This window comes from Labrus bergylta, chromosome 14 (assembly GCF_963930695.1).
Source record: "Labrus bergylta chromosome 14, fLabBer1.1, whole genome shotgun sequence".
NCBI lineage: Eukaryota > Metazoa > Chordata > Actinopteri > Labriformes > Labridae > Labrus > Labrus bergylta.
In genome coordinates this window covers 1837233-1857637 of record NC_089208.1, presented here as the reverse complement: position 1 = coordinate 1857637, position 20405 = coordinate 1837233, and the positions used below count along the sequence as shown (strand labels likewise).

At 45.9% G+C, this 20405-nt stretch overlaps 1 protein-coding gene across 1 annotated transcript in view; it reads left to right on the top strand.

The window, feature by feature from the left end:
• The window catches only part of wwc1 (WW and C2 domain containing 1), a 37894-nt gene that overhangs the window by 4012 nt on the left and 13477 nt on the right, over positions 1-20405 (top strand). The window contains exons 2-9 of the mRNA XM_020658832.3: positions 7494-7603; positions 8265-8468; positions 8855-8931; positions 9453-9532; positions 14113-14242; positions 17215-17361; positions 17872-17942; positions 18410-18655. Coding sequence (XP_020514488.1) covers positions 7494-7603; positions 8265-8468; positions 8855-8931; positions 9453-9532; positions 14113-14242; positions 17215-17361; positions 17872-17942; positions 18410-18655 — 1065 coding nt within the window. The remainder of the gene's footprint in view (positions 1-7493; positions 7604-8264; positions 8469-8854; positions 8932-9452; positions 9533-14112; positions 14243-17214; positions 17362-17871; positions 17943-18409; positions 18656-20405) is intronic.

The window sequence follows — 20405 nt, the reverse complement described above, 5'->3', positions numbered from 1 at the left end:
CTCGCTGCATGTTTTATGTATGGAGCTTATGCTGAAAGTCGAGGGACAATGAATGAACTGTAGAAGCTTCAGTCCCTCCATGATCAACAACAAACATGAAACACATGACTCACAGAAAGAGTCAAAGCTCTAACTGAACTTAGTTATCATGTCACCTCCAGGTTTATATGAGACTTATTTCCATCCTATAGCTTCTCCAGGAAGCTGCTAAGAGATCCAACAAGGCTCAAATCATTCTGCTCTACATGTCTCGAGTTAATAAACACCATTAATGTTAAATATGAAGTGGTTAAGTATGACAGGTTATTAAACATTAACTCATAATATATCCAAACTTCTTCATCAATCAGGATGCTTTGAGGTAAAGACAGCTGCTCAGATTACTGACGTTAACATGACTTACACCCCAGAGGGAAACAGGAATAAATCATGATTCAGCACTTTTCTGAATATCAACGACGCTTAAAGAACAACAAAACAATGAAGAAGTAATGTCGGAGGAGGAGGATGGGAACAGAGTTTGTCTGTGATGAAGAGGAGGAGAGGTTTGACGTATTTCTTGAAGGTGGGGGGGGGGGGGGGGTCCTCTGATGGTTTATGGGAGTCAGTTCCAGAGGGGGGAGCAGTGACAGAGGAGGTCCTGTCCCCCCAGGAGGACTGAGGATTAGTTCTGTGACAGGGGGTTGATATTAAGAAGTTTGAAGTGGATACGCTGGGGGACGAGGAGCCAGTGGAGGTTTTGAAGGACGGGGGTGATGTGGTCACGTGCAGGAGTGTGTGAGAAGACGAGCAGCAGGATTCTGGATATTGTAGTTTCCTGACTGTTTTGGACGATTAATGGACACAAACATTTAGGCTCCTGAGCGTGAGGTTGCTAAAAACAGATTATTTCTATCCTTTTCTCCATTGAGTTTCCTGCACCGGATCACCTCTCTGCTACCTGCCACCTTGGCCGGTGAGTCAAAAAGTTAATTTCGGACCCTGGTTGTAAATATATGTTTTAAACGATAAGTTATTGGTCCTTAAGATTGTCTCAGTGTAGAAGGAGGCAGGTGGAATGAAGACTGAAACTCCTCTGCTTACTTTACACTTCAGAGATCTCTCAGAGGCAGAAAGACGAGAAGCCCTCCTAAAGAAAGTCCTTAAAAAAAACACACACACACATTCCTGAAACGCACGACGTGAAGGAGCGAGCGGCGCGCACACTCGCCATCCAAAGGCCTGATTCATGTGAAATCTCTTTCACCGCCTGCCAAGGTGCACGGGGTCAAAGTGCAGCGTGAGGCCCCGCAGACCGTTCTCTGGGCTGTGAACGGACGCTCGCCGCTGCAGTGTAGTTTTTTATTTGAATGCATAACCGAACAGGTGATACGTTATTTATCTGTGGAGGCTGCAGCAGCAGAGAGCGGCGCAGTCTGAGCACTTCCTGCTGCGAGTTCTCCTCACCAAAACAACAACAACAACAACAACAACAACAACAACAACAACAACAACATATTTCACTGTGGTTTCGCTTCTGTGTGCAGGAATAGAAGCTGCTCTGCAGATTCACAATCATCCTTTCTTTTATTCAGAGCGGCTCTGACTCACAGACTGAGCGCATCAACACATGAGGAAGAAAAGGCTCATGGGATATTTTTAGACACATTTTTGACAACTATATATTTTTTTCACGATTTATTTTTTCAAAATGTTATCTGCTAGCTCTCTGAAGCTGATTACACACCTTCACTACTGAAAGTTTCAGATGGGAGGGATTGGACCTAAATCGTTATCGTCTCCATGAAGACGTTCAGACGGAGGAACATGGCGGCTATGCTTACTCGTGTAGCTCGACCATAGATCTGGACCTCGCTGTGTCCTTCTGTAGTGGTCTGAAGAACACATTCTTCAGCGACCATGAGCTGCCAGCTCGTTCCTTTTTATCCAGTTCAGATATTTTTCAGGTGGAGAGCTCGCTGGTTTTACAGTACGACGAGCTCAGCTCTGTTATTGCAGAGTTGAAAATGCGCGCTATGCTAAACTAAATCAACTAAACGAGCGTACCCACAGTGGGGCCGCCATGAACTAATATCATACTGTAGCCAGCCCTGAGTCCTGACCAGATTCTCCCAATTTACCAGTCACCCCGGATCCTGTCAGCACTGGGAGTTGTAGTTTTCTCCCAGGCAACAACTATTTTATTTAGATTTTATTTATTTTATTGCACTTAAAAAGCAAAACAAACATAATAGATCAATGGAAAAACAGACAGTACATAATGATTAGTTAATTAGCAAAATATACATTTTGAAAGAAATGTGCTGGAGGAGCCAAATAAACCCAGAGGGGCTCGTCAAGGGGCCCTCCTAAAGAGAAACATGTAACACAGAGACAAAAACAATAAAGCTAACAAGAACACATACTCAATAAAGTGTTAAAGAAAGCAAAACAAGAAAGAGACAAATTAAAGAAGAGGGGAAAAAGGAAAATAAGCTCTTATGGCAGAGAATGATTATGATGGCGCATGGGTTAATTGGCCAAGCAGGAAATAAACATCTTCTATAGAATATAAAAAGAAAACCCCAAAGATCTGTCATTCCCTTACATACCAACAACAACAGAAACATTATAAGTGATGATTTGAAATGATCCGTCTGGGCTCATATGTATCGATGAGTCTCAGGTTTCTTTCAGTCCTGCGTCTCCGGGTTGCTCTGCAGCTGATTGATGAGTGTTGACATGAAGTGTTTGTTTTGGATTACGATGTCAGCTAAACGTTTCTGCTCGTTCAGCCTCAAACATTTACACATCATGCTAATGCCCACTCCGTTTACAAACCTTTAATGTAACTTCAGCAGACGCTCAGAGGATTCGTTGAATGAGATATCACAGTGAGACACATGAAGGAAACTCAACGATCTGCCAGCGCTGATGTTCCTGCTGCAGCCGTGTGAAAAACCTTCCCCTCGCAGTCCGCCGTTCAGGAATGAAGAAAGACAGCGAGTCATATTCTGACAGCTTTATGTGTATGTTTCTTTTAAACTGGTCGTGCGGCCCCGGGGGCCTCGCTCTGAGACTCACCGTCTTCTTCTTGATTTGAATATCTAATGTACCAGCAGACGTTTGAGATTACACTCTGCAGGGCTGATCTTTTCCACTTTTCATTTCTTCTCGTCCTGATATGACCATTTTATTCATGTTTATTCATGACACTTTTCTGAACAGAGAAGTTAGTAAAGACAGAAGACAGACACATTGTTTGATTTAAATATCTGTACTGTTGCTTTAACCTCATTCAGTACGTTTGAAATACAGTGGATTTATTGTGTGACTTTAAAACTGGACTTTTAAAATGTAATCGTGTTTGTCTCAGAGTCGGACTAACACACCTTTATGTAACGGTTGGGGGTAAATGACTCTGATTACTGGCCGAGGCGTTCTGAGCATGCTCAGTAGCTCCTAGTGGGCCGGAGGTTAAACAGCATCAATGTGGATAAAAAAACAAGATGAAGGTTTCAACATGGAGAGTGATAGTGAGAAACAAGTAACTGTGCTGAAAATGTTTAAACTGATTTATGAATCATTCTGCTCTTTAAAACGTGCTCAGCGTGTTCATGTTTCTGCAGAAATAAACAACAAACGAGAGCAAAATAAATCATGTTTGTAAGTTAAAGGAATCCACTAGGACTTCATTTAGAGACCTTATAAATTCCTCTGTGTGCAATATCATCCATCCATCACAGTGACGCACTGTCCGCATGTCGTCAGGTGAAAGGAATGCTAACTGTCAGATAAGGTGCCGCGGAGAGGAGGCTAATGTGCACAAAGATATCTGCTCTTAACCTTTTTATGATGCAAAAGTATTCTTTTATTTTCATGCGTTATCAGTTAGGAGTACAGGTTTACACGCTGAGTGTGAAAAGAGGGCAGAGAAGTGTATGTGTGTGTGTGATTGTGTGTGATTGTTGGACCTTGAGCTGCTGTGAAATGTAGTTTGAAGCCTCGTAACTCGTGTTGAGGAATTTATACGGCGCTCTGAATGAACGTTTGTCTGACTCATCGTTCAGATATGCAGCTCGCCTCCCTGTGTGTTTGCACTCGGCCGCACGCTTTGTCAGTTTGCATTAGAGCAGCAGGCCGGCCTTGCTGTTTACCTTGGTATGTGAAACCTGTGTGTGTGTGTGTGTGTGTGTGTGTGTGTGTGTGTGTGTGTGTGTGTGTGTGTGTGTACTTTGACTACTATCATGTTTAAGGCTGATACAACAGCAGGCCTGCAAATTAATTTTTGACCTCTTTGATGCCTGAAACATCAGAAGAAGGCAGCGTTTACTCCCAGAGTTTGAGTCTGATAAGCTTCTTAAAAAACATGCAGACCATCATGTGACGGCCTCCACTTAAACACACACTTATTAATTTGTAGGGTCACACGTTATATAAGACGGATAACCCCCTCCGACTGTACGTGGGAGGTTATAGTTTAACATCACTTCAGTTTAAAATCAGTAATGACCTCCAACATGTTGTTCAAACTCTTTACTTCACTTTTTATTTACTTTCTCTCAAAAGTTATGAAATCAATCACCTTTAAAAAAGTTTAAAAACGAAAACAAGAGGTCGGACTTAAAAATATTATTAAAACGTTGAACTGATTTATTTCTCATACCGACGAGCAGGGTTGATGACGTTTAACCGCTAAGTGCACGTCCCTTATTTCAGCAGACATGTTGATGTGCACAGCTGCAGGTTTTTGCAGTTCCGCATCGGCTTCACGCCGGAGGTCGCTGCTTGGGAGTGACATGCAGGAAAGGATCCACAGGTCAGACTTGAACCCGGTCCACCTGCTGGAGGGCGGTAACACCTGCTTGGAGGGCGGTAACCTCAGTATATGGCCATTATAAATGCTAGACCATCATCAGCGCCTTAACTTTGCAAGTTTTTTAACATAGGTTGACACCCCTCAGGTGTGTTTCTTTATGTTTTTAGCAGTTTGGTGGACAAACGCAGAAGTTTTGGGTTTGTATTAACATAATTTACAGCGAGCCATTTACTGAAAATAATTTACAGAAAAACCTTAAAATAAATGTGAAAATGTGGTCAGACATGTTGGTCCAGTACCCCCCCCCCCCCCAACCTGCAGCACTCAGCTCTGATCAGTGAGGCATGTGAGAAGCTCTACAAGTGGCTATTGAATGACTGACAGTGAAATGGAGGCTGGGCCGCTGCTGCCAGCTGGTCCTGCGCTCTGAGGAAAACGTTGACGGTGGAGCGAGGAGTTTAGGTCAGCAGCTCCTCTCGGCTCGCCGACTAAAGGACGCGATTTAGAGAGAGAGAGAGACAGAGACAGAGACAGAGAAAGAGAGCGAGCACAGAGAATGAAATAATGGGATGTGGATACCCAGCCAGCCAACCAGCCGGCTTGTTTCTGCCATCGCTGTTTGGCAGAAGCCTCCCCGTCTTCCTGAGCTAAATTTAGAGCGGCGCTGAGGGGGTCTTCTCCGGGCCCCTTTTCATTATTCATCAGCTGAAAAAGGAGCCAGTTGAGTTTTTCCCTTCAGCAGCGAGCAGCAGCAGCTCAGTGTTTGTGTTGTCTGCAGTCATGAAACATCAGAGAGGCAGAGACAGGAGGACAGCTCTGAACCTGTTTCACATTATCACGTCCATCCATCTGATGTGTCTCATTCTGCTGATGCTGATTTGGACTCAGGGACGACGTGTATGAAGGCAGAGCAGCTGTTCTCTAATAAAACTCTGGTGCTTGTTTCCAACCTTCTGTCAAACATTAAATGAAGACCAACAGTAAGAAGGCTGCTTCCAAGCGAACTGGACTTTGGGGGGTGAAGCATACTCGGGCATGGTACAGATTGGTACAGAGTGTGAGTGCGCCCTAATACAATGCCGAATGGTACGATTCCATGTGATGGAATGCTGTACAATATGATGGGTTAAATCGATGCTGCACAATGTGATGGGATGTGATACTGTCTGATATGACTGTATTGGATGCTGTAAGAAGTGAAGGTGCGGTACGCTGCGTTACATTACGAGAAGAGACGCAGTGAAGGGATGCTTTGCTTTGTGATGAGGTACTGTACGATACGTTTCTTTAATGGCACATTCCTCGGGATAAAGAGGAATTTAGCTGCTTGATTGCTGTATAAACCACCACACCACACACATTGTCCCCTTGTTCCTAAATCTTTTATATTTCTAATGTTCATCCTTATATTTATTTATTTATTTATTTATCTTGGAGTTACACAGATTCCACAAACATGTTTATGGCCCCCCTTTGGGTAGGGTAGGTTAGTTAACCCTAACACTTAAAGATGATTCTCTTTATATCTTTGAAACATGTCGATAAAAGCGTGCAGCAGATTTGTGTCTTTGCAGTTTTGTTTAATTTAAGAAACCAGCAGAAATAAAAACTAAAAAGCTTTTACAGCTGAAACATGAAAATGTTAATTAGAATAAATCATAGAGCAGTTATAGTGCGGGGCTGCAGAGAGCAGGTTGTAAGGCCGCTGCAGGACCAGGGTTGCCCCAGAAACCTCCAGGCGATGCGTCAGTGCGGCCTGTGGAATGCAGCGGGCCGGTTTCCTCCTATTGTGATTGTCTACAGGACCCCCCCCCCAAACACTTCTCTGCTTCTCCCCCCTCAGAGGTGAATAGAGGACTCTGAAACACCAGACGACCCACCCCCACCCCCTCCTCACTCACACTCAATCCTCCTGAATCTGCTCTCAGACAAACAGCCCAGAGGAATCTGTGTTTCAAACTGTTTGGATGTTTAGAAACTTTACTTTAAAACATTATATCACCTTTAGATTTTAAAACTGGAGAAGAGATCAACAAAACATCCTGAAACTTGATGTTTAAACTCGTCCTCATCTGAAGTTCTACCTCACAAAGATCTCCAGTTTCATCTCAGAAACTAAAACTCAAATATTTTTGGGCATTTTTTTTAGGTTTCATTAAAAGTCTTTAAAGATCGATTATTAATCAGTCGACTGAGGTTATTAGTTTTGTGTTAAAATAAAAAGGACTCTCCTGCAGACAGCCACAAGGCCTCGTTCTCTGTTTGATTTCATCTGAAATATAAACCATGATCTAGAGCTGGGTATCATCATCAACCTCACAATTCAATTTGATTTCAGTTCTTTGGTCACAGGTTTTCTCAGGTTTTTCCTGAGGAGGCTCCTCCTCCTCCTGCGCATGAATCTGTGCTCGCTCTCTGTGGGTTAAAAATATGACTGATCTGAAGCTTCTCTACGTTTCAGTCATCATTTTGAAAATGACCACGTGTCTCACACACTAACATGCTGATCTGTTGTTTATTGGTACAAACACACAAAGACGTTCCTCACATCGTCCCTAACTTCCTGTTCCTGTCTGTGTTCCTCACCTCTGAGATTCAAACCCAGGAGTTGTTGATGACGAGGTTGTGATGTTTTTGTCTGTTGCCGTGGTTACGGTCCTGTTTTTGATCTGGTTTCCTGCTTCTGTCTCCTCAGGCACACGAAGCCTCTGACGTTTGCTGACTGCATCGGGGATGAGCTGCCGGTCGGCTGGGAGGAGGCGTACGACCCCGCCGTCGGATCCTACTATGTCGACCACAACACCAGTGAGTTTCCTGTTTGTTCATATTAACGCAGTAGTTTGTTTACTTTCCACGTTTGACCACGAGTATTCCTCTTCCTCTTTGTGACCTTCATCTACAGAACTCGACTTTCTGAACTGATTCATTCATTAAATATTAAGTTCCCATGTCCACAGACGACGGCACCCACAACCTCTGCTTCAGAGCGTTTCTCACCAGCACTCATTGTTGCTAGGTTACCAAATTTAACTTCCTGTCCCTGTGTAAACGTGACATCAGCAGCAGCTCGTCACCTGAAACTGTTCCCTCCAAAAGACGAGGCAGACAAGCGTCTCCTCTGCCATTGTTGTTGGCAAAGCTGATAACAAAAGCCCCGCCCCTTCTTGATTTTAATTGGTCAGTGAGGGAGAAGAGACATTGACAAGCGTGCCGCTGCTCTTAAAGTTAAAGTCTGTTTTTAACTGAGACTGCAGCGACAAAAAACTGCTGAGAGGACGTTTTAACGTTCAAGACGGCGAGCGCTGAATTTGCCGTACGCTGGTTTGATTTGAAAACAGGCGCCGTCTGTGTTCTGAAGTGTTAAAGATGTTTGATTTGTTTTCATAGCAGAACGTTTCTCGTCAAACATTTTGATTTTGATGTGTAACTTTAATAATTCACTCCTCTTCTTCTTCTCCTCCTCCAGAGAGCACCCAGCTGGAGGACCCGCGGGCGCAATGGCAGCGGGAGCAGGAGTCCATGCTGCGGGACTACCTGGCGGTGGCGAGTGACGCTCTCAGCGCCCAGAAGGAGATCTACCAGGTGAAGGAGCAGAGGCTCCGCCTGGCGCAGCAGGAGTACCGGCAGCTTAACGACGCCTGGAGAGACAAGTCCACCTCGCAGACCAGCTGTGAGTACTGTGCAGCGGGCAGCGTGCAGCGTGCAGCGGGCAGCGGGCAGCGGGCAGCGGGCAACGAGAGTTCTGATTATTGATTGGTTGATATCGCTCTGACAACAGGTCAAAGGGCAAAGAAACCAAAGCTACAGAAATCTTTTTATTCTAATAGATGTGTTTCTGTCTTTTACTCGTCACATCAACCCGCCTCTCTTTAGAATCTAAGATGGCGTTACCTCTGGACTATGGCGATGTTTTAGTCGTGCAACGGTCGTGTGTTATTCTCGAAGCTTTCAAAGAATGAAACGATTTGACGTCTCTTGAGATTTAGTGTCTCTGTCAGGTGTTTCTAACAGGAAGAGGATGTGTTCTTTAACTTCACTCTCTTCTCTTTCCTGCAGTGAATTCAAGGTCGTCGTCCTCCAGCAAGTACGACCCCGACATCCTCAAAGCAGAGATCGCCACGGCCAAAAGTCGGGTAAGAGCGTCTGACCGATTCTTGAGTTTTTCTGAATCTGATAAAAGTTCATAGAAGAAGAAATCTGTAACTTTCAAACTAAAAGTTTAACATGACTTAATGCTGGTCGCTGCATGAGCATGTGTACAAACTGTGTCTCACCTGTGTGTGTCACCTGTGTGTGTCACCTGTGTGTCTCATCTGTGTGTCTCATCTGTGTGTCTCACCTGTGTGTCTCATCTGTGTGTCTCACCTGTGTGTCTCATCTGTGTGTGTCACCTGTGTGTGTCTCATCTGTGTGTGTCACCTGTGTGTGTCTCACCTGTGTGTGTCACCTGTGTGTTTCTCACCTGTGTGTTTCTCATCTGTGTTTCTCACCTGTGTGTGTCTCACCTGTGTGTTTCTCACCTGTGTGTGTCTCACCTGTGTGTGTCTCACCTGTGTTTCTCACCTGTGTGTCTCACCTGTGTGTCTCACCTGTGTTTCTCACCTGTGTGTTTCTCACCTGTGTTTCTCACCTGTGTGTCTCACCTGTGTCTCAGGTGAACAAACTGAAGCGGGACCTGGCCTGTATGAAGCAGGAGCTGCTGTATAAAGAACAAGGCTACGAAACCCTCAAAGAGTAAGTGCTGTACCCTGACTCCTTCACACTCCTCTCCCTGTTTCCTCTCTCCTTGCTCCGCCCTCTCCCCGCTGCCGGGCGCTCTGACCCCTATACGTGTTGACAGCAGACTTTTTGGACGCCACTGGCGCCCTGATTTAATGTGACAAGCAGAGCAGGACAGTCAGAATGTGATGTGAATAGTAAGTGAATGTGTGACCTTCCCTCAGAGTGGACGCTCTCTGATCCTGCTCCAAGACTCCTCCCACTCTGCTTCTCTGGAGGGAGGTCTCGTGTGTGCGGCCTTCTCTCGAAGGTTAACGCAGGTAACCATATGTCCCCGAGCGAGGTCACTTTTATAAATATCGTCCTCTGGTCAACCAGAAGTCTGAAACTCACAGACTGATTTAGATGTAGTTGTGCGTTGGTGTGTCTGCCTATCTCTGCAAAGCTCCGCCCACAAACACTCGATGTCACTGTGATTTCTAAGCTCGTTATATCCGCAGTTTGTGGGACCGGCACCGTCTCTTCTCGCATGTGTTCAGGTAACCATGGCGACTGAAACCGAGCGTGTTATGTCGGAGTTGGAGATGATGCATATCGAGCAGCGGTGGATTTTTCTGCAAAGAAGAAAAGAGTGGAGACATCGTTGAATCAGTCGATGTGGAGGGTACGGGGCTACCCAGCCGACCAATCACAGGACTTGTGATTACAGACCTATGAGACCTGTGAGAGTCTGTTTCTAGTTTTTTTTTTCCGAGGGATTTCTGTAAACATGGCGGCCGACACAACCGTTAGTCTGCCTGGCGCCCCCTTCAGCTCGGTCTTAAAAGTATTTTTATTAAATTATTTTTTTTTGCAAAGTTTTAAATTAGATTAAATAAATAATCATGACATGAAGAGCTCGTGTTTAACCAAACGCCGCTGACTGATTGTTGCGGCAGTCTCTGACCAGCAGCGGTCCTTCAATATCGTTAATTCGCTCCTGGTCGTGTCTGATATGCAGGCGTCCTTCCTTTTGGTCCTCACTGCTGTGAGCGCCACCTGTGGGCTGTTGTTGTCATGTGCATGTGGAGCGAGGTCTTTTAAATCCATGATGAGCGTGTGAACAGAAACATAAATAAATGTCTTTAAGTCATCAGTGTTCTCGTGCAGGTTCAGGAAAATCTGCTCATCGTCCGAGCGATTGCCTCATTATCGTCTTCACACATTCCTCCCCGTCATGACACACGATCACCGCTTTGAAGGACACGCTGAAAGAAACCACAGAAGAAGAATGTGGAAGGGAAACACTCCTTGTTTGTGACCTACTTCTCCTGCTCTGTGACTCAGGAATGTTGTGCTTCTTCTTCTGTCTCATTTTTTGTGTGTGTGTTTTGAAATCCTCCACGCCGCGCGGCCTCCGTGCCGCGAGGACGCCGCTGGGTGTTGAATTAAACAGGAATGTCCGGTCTGTTTGTCTTGCCTCCCGCGGCTCAGAGAGAGAGAGAGAGAGTGTCAGAGGATTAGTGAGGAGCTGAGGCAGAGCGGCCCGGCAGCATTCCTCCGTGACTTTCCTCTCCTCTTACAGTCATCAGACGGCGTTCAGCAGCCAATCGCTGTTAACGGACATACGAACGCGCTCAGGCTGGAATGCAGTAACTCTGCTCCCCATGAGATTTCACTAAATACTTCTTCATGAGAGAGTTTCAAAAACAGAATAAAATCAGAAGCCGCCTTCAGTGGGTCTGATTTCTGAGTTTGAGGCGTTGATGGCGTTGATGGCATGATGGTTCCCAACATGACGGTCATATGATGTTTCACTCGGTCACAACATCATGAACACGACAAAGAGGCAGAAAAATACTCAAAACATTGTTCACTTTTTTAGATATTCCTCCAGTTGTTTGTGAGGTGTGGCGCTGGTTCCCAACCTGGGGGTCCTGGACCCCACGGGGGGCGCCGTGGACCTCCCCAGTGCATGTTATTGTTTCTGCTCTGAGGTTATCAAATAAGATCTTTACATGAAGTAAAACCATGACAGCCCACTCCCTGGATAGTTTATACAAAGACCTTTCTGTTTTTTCAATAAAAACTTTATTAGTTCATCTCTGTCGTATCATTTATGTATTTCCGATCGGGTCCTTGGGGGTCCTGGCTTTTCTGAGATACAGGTGGGGCGGGGCTCCAAGGAGAAAAGGGAAACACGACCTATGGGATTTTTTTTCTTCTTCAGGACTTCAAAGATGAAACCAACAATTCATTTTCTATCGCTTGTTCGGATGTCTGGTTGCCATGGCAACAGGCTGAGCAGTTCGCCCCAGACATCAATAAATAATAATAATAACTTGATTTGTAGTGTTTCTAAACAGCTTTGAGATGTCTGAAGAGTAGAAATGCTCTCACAACAGCGTCAGGTGGTCTGATGAAAACACGACCTCACTCTTCACACGTCAGAGAGCGAAGAACTTCAAACTGTTTCAGTGAAAAGTTCCCGTTCAGCCCGTTCTCTTTCTCTCTTTCTCTCTTTCTCTTTCTCTCTTTGTCTCTTTCTCTTTCTCTCTTTCTCTCTTTCTCTTTTCCTCTCTTTCACTCTTTCTCTTCCAGAGAAACATTTCATTGTGTCATTTAATAATAAAAAAATGTCTCTGCATATTTGAGACTCAGAGGATTACTTTCCTCCTCCCTCCCTCGCTCACTTCCTCATTCCCTCTGCACCTTGTTTTCTCTCCCTCTCTCTCTCTCTGTCTCTCTTTGTCTGTCTCTCTCTCTCTGTCTCTCTCTCTCTCTCCCTCTCTCTGTCTCTATCTCTCTCTCTCTCTCTCTCTCCCTCTCTCTCTCTCTGTCTCTCTCTGTCTGTCTCTCTCTCTCTCTCTCTCTTTCCCTCTCTCTGTCTGTCTCTCTCTCTCTCTCTCTCTCTCTTTCTCTCTCTCCCTCTCTCTCTCTCTCTCTCTCGCTCTCTCTCTCTCTCTCTCTCTCTCACTTCCCCCCCTCCTCCCCCTCTGAAGAATGTGGAGGGACCTGTTATTCTGATGCATGCATGACTTGCTGATGGCGTGCTGCTGCTGCCTCTGATGGCGGTTTCCTGCAGCGTCTCTCGTCCCTCTGCTCTCCCTGCAGCTCGCTCTTTCCACAAACACGATCTCACGTCTCGTACCTGAACGCCTCACGTCAGGCGAACAAGATGGTGACAGATGGTTTGACCCGTTAAACCGACTGATGATCATTTCCTGGTTGTTTTTATAAATGCTCTGTTGATCTTATCTTCTACCTGGTCGTCAGTGGAACAACAACGCTGATGTGTGATCTTCATTTTCTGTTTCTGATTCTGTTTCAAATGAAGGATTACTCCACCCAGCATCACAGTGATGTTCCTGGACGACTTTTATTAAAAGAAATGTAAATTTAGACCAAATTTCTAAACTGAATGTCAGAAAACAGACTTGGGCACAATTAATTAGAAAATGTAAACGATGTCATATTGTTAGCAGAGTGTGGCTAACGTTAGCACCGCAGCCTTCAGTCCACATGTCTGTGCTGAATGTGGTTACGCTTTGCTTCAGTTGATTTGACAGTTTAATGGGACACAGCCGACACGGTGGTTCAGTGGTCAGCGAGGAGGTTCCTGGTTTGAACCCCCGTCTGACAGGAGTCTCTCTGTGAGGAGGTTCCTGGTTTGAACCCCCGTCTGACAGGAGTCTCTCTGTGAGGAGGTTCCTGGTTTGAATCCCCGTCTGACAGGAGTCTCTCTGTGAGGAGGTTCCTGGTTTGAACCCCCGTCTGACAGGAGTCTCTCTGTGAGGAGGTTCCTGGTTTGAATCCCCGTCTGTCAGGAGTCTCTCTGTGAGGAGGTTCCTGGTTTGAATCCCCGTCCTTCAGGAGCCTCTCTCTGAGGAGGTTCCTGGTTTGAATCCCTGTCTGTCAGGAGTCTCTCTCTGAGGAGGTTCCTGGTTTGAATCCCCGTCTGTCAGGAGTCTCTCTCTGAGGAGGTTCCTGGTTTGAATCCCCGTCTGTCAGGAGTCTCTCTGAGGAGGTTCCTAGTTTGAATCCCTGTCTGACAGGAGTCTCTCTCTGAGGAGGTTCCTGGTTTGAATCCCTGTCTGACGGGAGTCTCTCTGCGAGGAGGTTCCTGGTTTGTGGAGTCTGCATGTTCTCTCCGTGCATGTGTGGGTTCTCTCCGTGTACTCTGGCTGTCAGTGCTGTGATTGGCTGGTGGCCTGAATGGGACAGGCGGTATAGATGATGGAGGGATGGAGAATACCATTAAACCACTCTGCTCCCATGAGACACTTTCTGTTCTCTGGTCTCGATGATCAGGGCATAGATCAATCTGACGGCGTTCTTTAAAGAGAAGAAGAAGAGGAACTTCCTGTATTCTTTGGCGTTGACGGTCAGAGCTCGCAGTCTGAGAAAAGTGAATGAGTAATGTTTCTGTTTGCAGAGAAGCCAGCTGAGCGAGTGTTTGTATAAACCTGTGGTCACAGCTGGCAGCGTCACTCCTCAGAGTAACCATGAGTCAGAGTGTTTCTGTAACGCAGCACGCTCGTCTGGTGACCGGGGGACATTTAGTCTGCGCAACTTCTACTGTCCTGACTCATCGTCTTTCTGTCTCTCTCCTCCAGGATCGACCAGAAGGTGTCCAACAGCCCGTATGGCTTCAAGCTGCAGGAGGCGCAGGCCATCCTCAGCGAGGTTCGCTCCATCAGGGACGCCATCAGCTCCGGGGAGAAGGAGAAACAGGAGCTCATGCAGGTAATAAGACTGGAGGTCAAGTGACTTAAAAACAGTTTTTACTCAGAGATGATACGACCAAAACAAACTCTGAACCCCACAGCAGCTGACACAAAAAAAAATCAATAAATCAAGACAGCTTCACTTTTTATAAGATTAGAATGAAATCCTTAAAGACAGCGATAGTGACAGAGAGCAGCTCAGTGAATTAAAGCACCACAGAAGAAGAGTTCTGACTAAGTTTCCCTACTTTGTACTTCTCGATATCACACATTTTAAAAATGTTACAGTCTCAGTTTTTAATGATCGATGATATCTAAAAGAACCAGAGCTTTAAAAAAAAAACATCATATTTTTCACCAAAGGAGAGTGAAGGAGAGAACAAATGCGACGCCAGGTGAACACATTTGTGGCTCGCTGACGGTAAAATAAATCGCTGTCATTTTTTTAAAGAAAGCGTACATTTACATCGTTGTTGATTTTTTTTAGCTGTTTTTTTCTTAAATGATGTGTCATCGAACCCCGCTCCAAAAACACAGAACTTTCTCTGTGAAGGTGTCATGAGGAGAACAGAACACTAACAGAGAATTCTCCGCCAGCCTCTTTATGTTACTGTTTGGATTGAGAGCCCCCTGGTGGTGGAGTTTACAAACTGCAGCTTTAAGATAATAAAGAATCGTAATGAAGGTCGCCCTCAATGATAGAAAGTCATATTTTATTTTCCTGAGCGGCTACATTTTATTTCACCTCTCCTCGGGAATCCTGCTCGGCATGTTCTCGGTCCGTCTGCAGATACCCGGGTTAGACGTCCCCAGAGCTTAATCAATCCAGAGGGGATTTAAAGATGCACACGAGCAGGAAGACAAGAGATTTACATGCAAAATAAAAGAAAGACAGAACAGATAACATGAAATATTAAACAGAGTTTATTCAGAGACTCAGTGACAGAGGAGGAGCTGGATTCATCAAATCAAGTGAACGAGGTCGACACCTCCTGATCAGATCCTTGAACCTCCTCATTGATTTAACGTCATACAGACGAGCAGCTTCTCTGCTCAGAATAACTCGTAGCTGTGGCTCGGTTATTTCAGCAGCTTCTCTCCTGACTGCGGGTCATAAACATCCTGGTACTTGAGACTGCAGGCCAGAGCCAGAGCTCTGTTGGATGATCAGGATTCAAGTCGAAACCAAAGATCTGTCTGCAGTCCGCTGCCTGAGTCCACTCATCCACACTTCCTGGCTGCAGTGTGCATTAAAGTTGCATGATGGGATTTGGAGGCTGCAGGTGTGCAGAGGAAACATGTTTACTGACGGTTTCTGCTTCTGATGCAGCTTCATGCAAACTGCGCCACGTTGTTTCAACACTTCATGTCTTTGATGCAGAAAATATAAAGGAACAATTTATAAACACTGAATCAGCATTTTAGAGTCCAGTCCTGCATCACACACCTCACTGGAGACGGTCGTCTTTCACACTGACTCTTACTTACTTAAACATTACATTGATCTGTTTTGACTTTGGCAAGCAGACAGTCCGTCTAATATGGACGTGATAAACGCTAAAGTAACACTTAGAAGACTTCGGCTGTGACATTGATCAGGTGTTAGAAACATGCAGACATTAAATGTGTTATTAAAAGGACGTCTGTAGCTCTGTGAGTGTGTTTGTTTTGCAGGTAGAGAGAGAGTTCATTAATACATTGTCTGCTCCGAGGACTCCCTCTCTCCTCCCTCGCCCGTTACCATCTGCAGCTGACAGCTCAGTCTGATTGTCTGGGTCACGTGTGTGTGTGTGTGTGTGTGTGTCTGTCTGTCTGTCTGTCTGTCTGTGTGTGTGTGCGTGCGTGCGTGCGTGCGTGCGTGCGTGCGTGCGTGCGCGCGTGCGCGCGTGTCTTGATTTAAACATGATCGCTTCAGGTCGTTAAGGTGTTTGTTTTTTACTCAAAGCTTCATAACTCAGTCATCCAGTGTCTGATCCTGTGCAGACATTTAAGGATCTGATCTAAGATCCATAATCACGCCGTGTGTTTAGAGTCTGATCACTCAGAGACAGCGTGCTAACATGGCGCTCGTCTCTTCTGCTGAGCAACACAGTTTTCTCCTGGTGGGACGCCGAGTCGCAGCGCTCGTCAATGTCACTTTTTGCCGAGGTAGCTTTTTATGACTTTTTCCCTCCTCGACTCGGAGCAAAGCAACGCAGAGAGCTCTACGTTAGAATCCAGTTTAGTCGCCCGTATGAACACGCAGACCACTCCACAAGCGCTCCCAGATGTTTTTACCCCCAGATGAGATCAGGCCCCGCTTAGGGGGACGCGTCTCTGTGTGATCGGGCCCTCAGCTAGGATTTAATTAAAGATAAAAATAAACTTTATTGATCCTCCATGGGGAAACAGGAATATAATGATCAAAAATAACAAGAAGTTAAAAATCAAACATCAGTTCAATAAAGGGAGAAAAAATACAATATAAGAATAATACAAGGTATGTACACTTCCACTTGTGGAAAGACTTATTAATTAATGAATTAATCATTTATATTTTAAACACAGATTTAAACGCTGCCTTTATGCTAATACTAAACTAAACACAGCCTCAGGAAGAGGACGGGAGACGTCTGACGGGACGTTTAAAGACGCTGAATATTCAAACAGAGTTATTTTTCTGCTCCGTCTGAAGAGCGGAGATAAGGTGCGTTCCTTCAGAACGAGCTGCAGAGTCGTGTTAGATTTTCATCCGGGCTGTGGAGATGAAAGGACGCCTGCTGCTGCTGCATCATCACACACACACACACACAGGAGGTCTGATGTTTCCTCGTTGCCCTGAGCGACTCTAACTTTATTATTCCTGTTTCACTCCCCTGAGAGTCTCTGCGTTTTATTGTCTCTGTGTGTCCTTAATTACGTCCTATTTTTACTCTCTGGGTTCCTGCTGCAGTGTCCCACTTTCCCCCCCTGCACTTTGTCTGTGTTGTGATTCCTGTTTGTCTCGTGCAGAAACTGGCCGTGTTGAAGGACGGCTTCCAGCTGGACTCAGGCTCCCAGCAGGAGCTGTGGGGCAGCAGTCCCTCGCTCGCCAACTCCGAGCTGTCCATCCCTCCACTCTACTCGGACGCCGGCTCCCAGACCGACATCCCTGCTGAGGTACGCTTCTAAACTAACTGGGTCACAAAGGTCAAAGAGAAGGTGACAGAACCTGTTCACTTTAAAGAGACAGACTCTTCACCGGGCCAAACGAGTCCCAAACCAAAAACTTCATGTTCATCCAGAAAGGGCTTTTTAAAGTAATTTGGTTTGCTGTGCTTTGGCGCCCTCCAAAGGTCTCTGCGTGCAACACACCCAGTGCTGTTAACTCCTCCCCCTCTGAGACGGCGTGCATGTGTTGACAATCAGAGGGCGGAGAAGTCGACAAAGACGTCGTGAGAAACTGAAGAACCACATCGACTGATGACTTTATGCCATGGCTAAATACCTACTTTGAGGAGGGGTCGTTGATTACATGCTTAGATTTTATTACCCTTTGGAGGGACACGACCCACACGTTGGGAATCACTGGACTAGTTTCTGAAAGAGCTCAAACTTTCCAGCAGTGAACCTGTGTGTTAAACGTTTAATAACTGATGTTTCTGATTTTGTTTCTGTGTTTGTTTTCAGTTCATGACGAGCACCAACAAACTGGCCGAGAAGGTTCGTCTGAGCCTGAAGTACGAGGAGGCCAAGAGAAGGTACAACAGACTTTTTACTGATCCTCATGTTTATGAAGTTTTTTCTGTCTGCTGTTAGTAGAGGAAAAGGATTTTATTTATTTATTTGTTTGGTTATTTAACATGGACATACAGTAACATTGGTGCTGTAACATTTAACCATGCACAAGTTCCAGATGCACTGCTCTGAGTGTTTATAGCAACACCTGTCCACGGGAGGCTTTTAGAAACAACAGAGATAAAGATAAAAAGGGTAAGAAAAAGAAAACAGTTCAGTTATGAATGCAACAGTTACAGAGAGAGAAATATAGGACAGACATTTGTGAGCTCATGTGGGTTTAAAGGGAGGCAGACATGTAACGGGGCGCTTTGACTGTCCAGATGTTTCAAAGAGAATCTAACTTTGGTCGCTGGTGATCGTCGGCTGAATGAATCTCAGGCGGCTCAGAGATCAGATCGAGTTAAAGGTTTAATCTGGGATTTCTCAGGATCGCCACCATCGAGGTCCAGATCGCCAAACTGGACAGCGAGGCATGGCCGGGACTGCTGGACCCGGAGCGAGACCGCCTGATCCTGATCAACGAGAAGGAGGAGCTTCTGAAGGAGCTGCAGTACATCAGCCCGCGCCAACGCCTGCAGCCCAACGACGCCGAGAAGCTGGAGACGGAGAAGAAGCGTCTGGAGAGAGACCTGCAGGCGGCGAGGGACAACCAGAGCAAAGCCCTGACCGAGAGGTGAGACACTTTGTCCTCTAACGGGACACGAGCTGACAAACACAAAGTTTAACTAGAATACCGCTTCAGGTCGAGTCACGCCCGCTCTCACAGCTCGCCTTACTGCGACGCAACGTCTCGTGTTGAAAATGAACCCAGGAGAAGTCGTGTTGAGACATTTACATACGACCACAATCCTCCAAACAGGAGGAAAGAAAACAGTTTTTATCTTTGTTTCTGAAGCTGAACAAGCTCGAGCAGGAGCTCAGAGGCACAGAGAAGGTCACGCCGCTGATGACAGCATCGTGATGTGTTTAACTCTCTTCACCTGCTGATAAAGCGTTGACCTTCAGTTGACCTTCAGCGTGTGTTTGACCTTCAGAGACGTCAAACCTCCTCCATGATTATTAACAGTTAGAGACGAACGTGTCAGACTCCTCTCCTCTATTTACAATTCTTAACTCAGCAGCAGAGGAAGAACCACTAAGATCCATACTCCCCCCTCCCCCCTCCCCCCTCCCCCCTCCAACCCCCCGTCCCCCTGTAACAGGACTGTCGTTGTTCGGTGCTCAGGTCAGACTTTACCTGAGCTCAGTCTCTCTCTTTCAGTCTCGTCTCGTGTTCCTGAAACCTGAGAGGCTCACAAAGAAACCTCTCGTAGTCCTCCTACACACACACACACACACACACACACACACACACACACACACACACACACACACACACACACACACACAGGGTCCTTGACTGCAGTAAAGTCTTTGATTCGTTTTGGAGGCTATAAACGCCCACGCAGGTTTTTTATCGGGGATCCGGTCTTACCTTCACTCAGGTTGGAAAAAGATTTCTGCGGATTGTGTGAGCTCATAACGACAATGTGAAATGTGTGAGTCGAGGAGGGAGGGGGACCGAAGACGCACATGAACACACCCTCTCTGACCCGTTATAAAAAACACAGAAAACCCACAACAGCTGCTTTTATTACTGGGAGATGTTCAGGGACGGCGCCGGCCATTTTGGCGCTCAAGATGTGATAAGGTTGTGACGACCGCCCTAACGCACACTCACACACAGATACTGCTTCATCGCTTCATCGAAACTCCACCGCCGAGCGTACGATGAACAAATGTTGATGTTTCACCTTATGTGTTCAAACTGTGCGAGTGAAATCAGGATGGAGGATTCACAACCGTCAATAAACAGATTAAACAGGCAGGCCTGCTGTTGCCATGGTGATTTCAAATGCTGTCCGTTAGTTGTGCAGGCACAATCAGGAAAATAAAAGCCCTGAGGTTTCGGCTCTGCTCCAGCTGTGTGAGCGCGTGCAGACGTACGAACAACATTTCAAACAATTAATCTGACCGGTTTGGATCAGCTGATCGAGTCGTGACCCGCGTCCTCGAGCCCCGTTGCACGACTAATGACACACGATCGGGCTGAAAAGCATGCTGGATTTAAAATCAGTTGTACGATTGAAATCACACAGAAACGATCCGCCGCTTCATAGATTCATGTTTCTAGGGTCAGTGTAACAACAATGACAGTGAAACTCTAAATAACCCAGAAGAGTTTTGATTTATTGATCTGATATTTGAATCAAGCTGGCGGCGAGCTGCGACGTGAAGATGGACTGGAGGTATTTTGACGCCACTCTTTTACATTTAACCATCGAGCATTTGGAATAAGATGCAGTTTTACTTCATAGCTGTCTCAGTCTCATTACTCAACGTGAGCTGGAGGAAGTAAACGATGTTACCTTTAGTTGAATGTA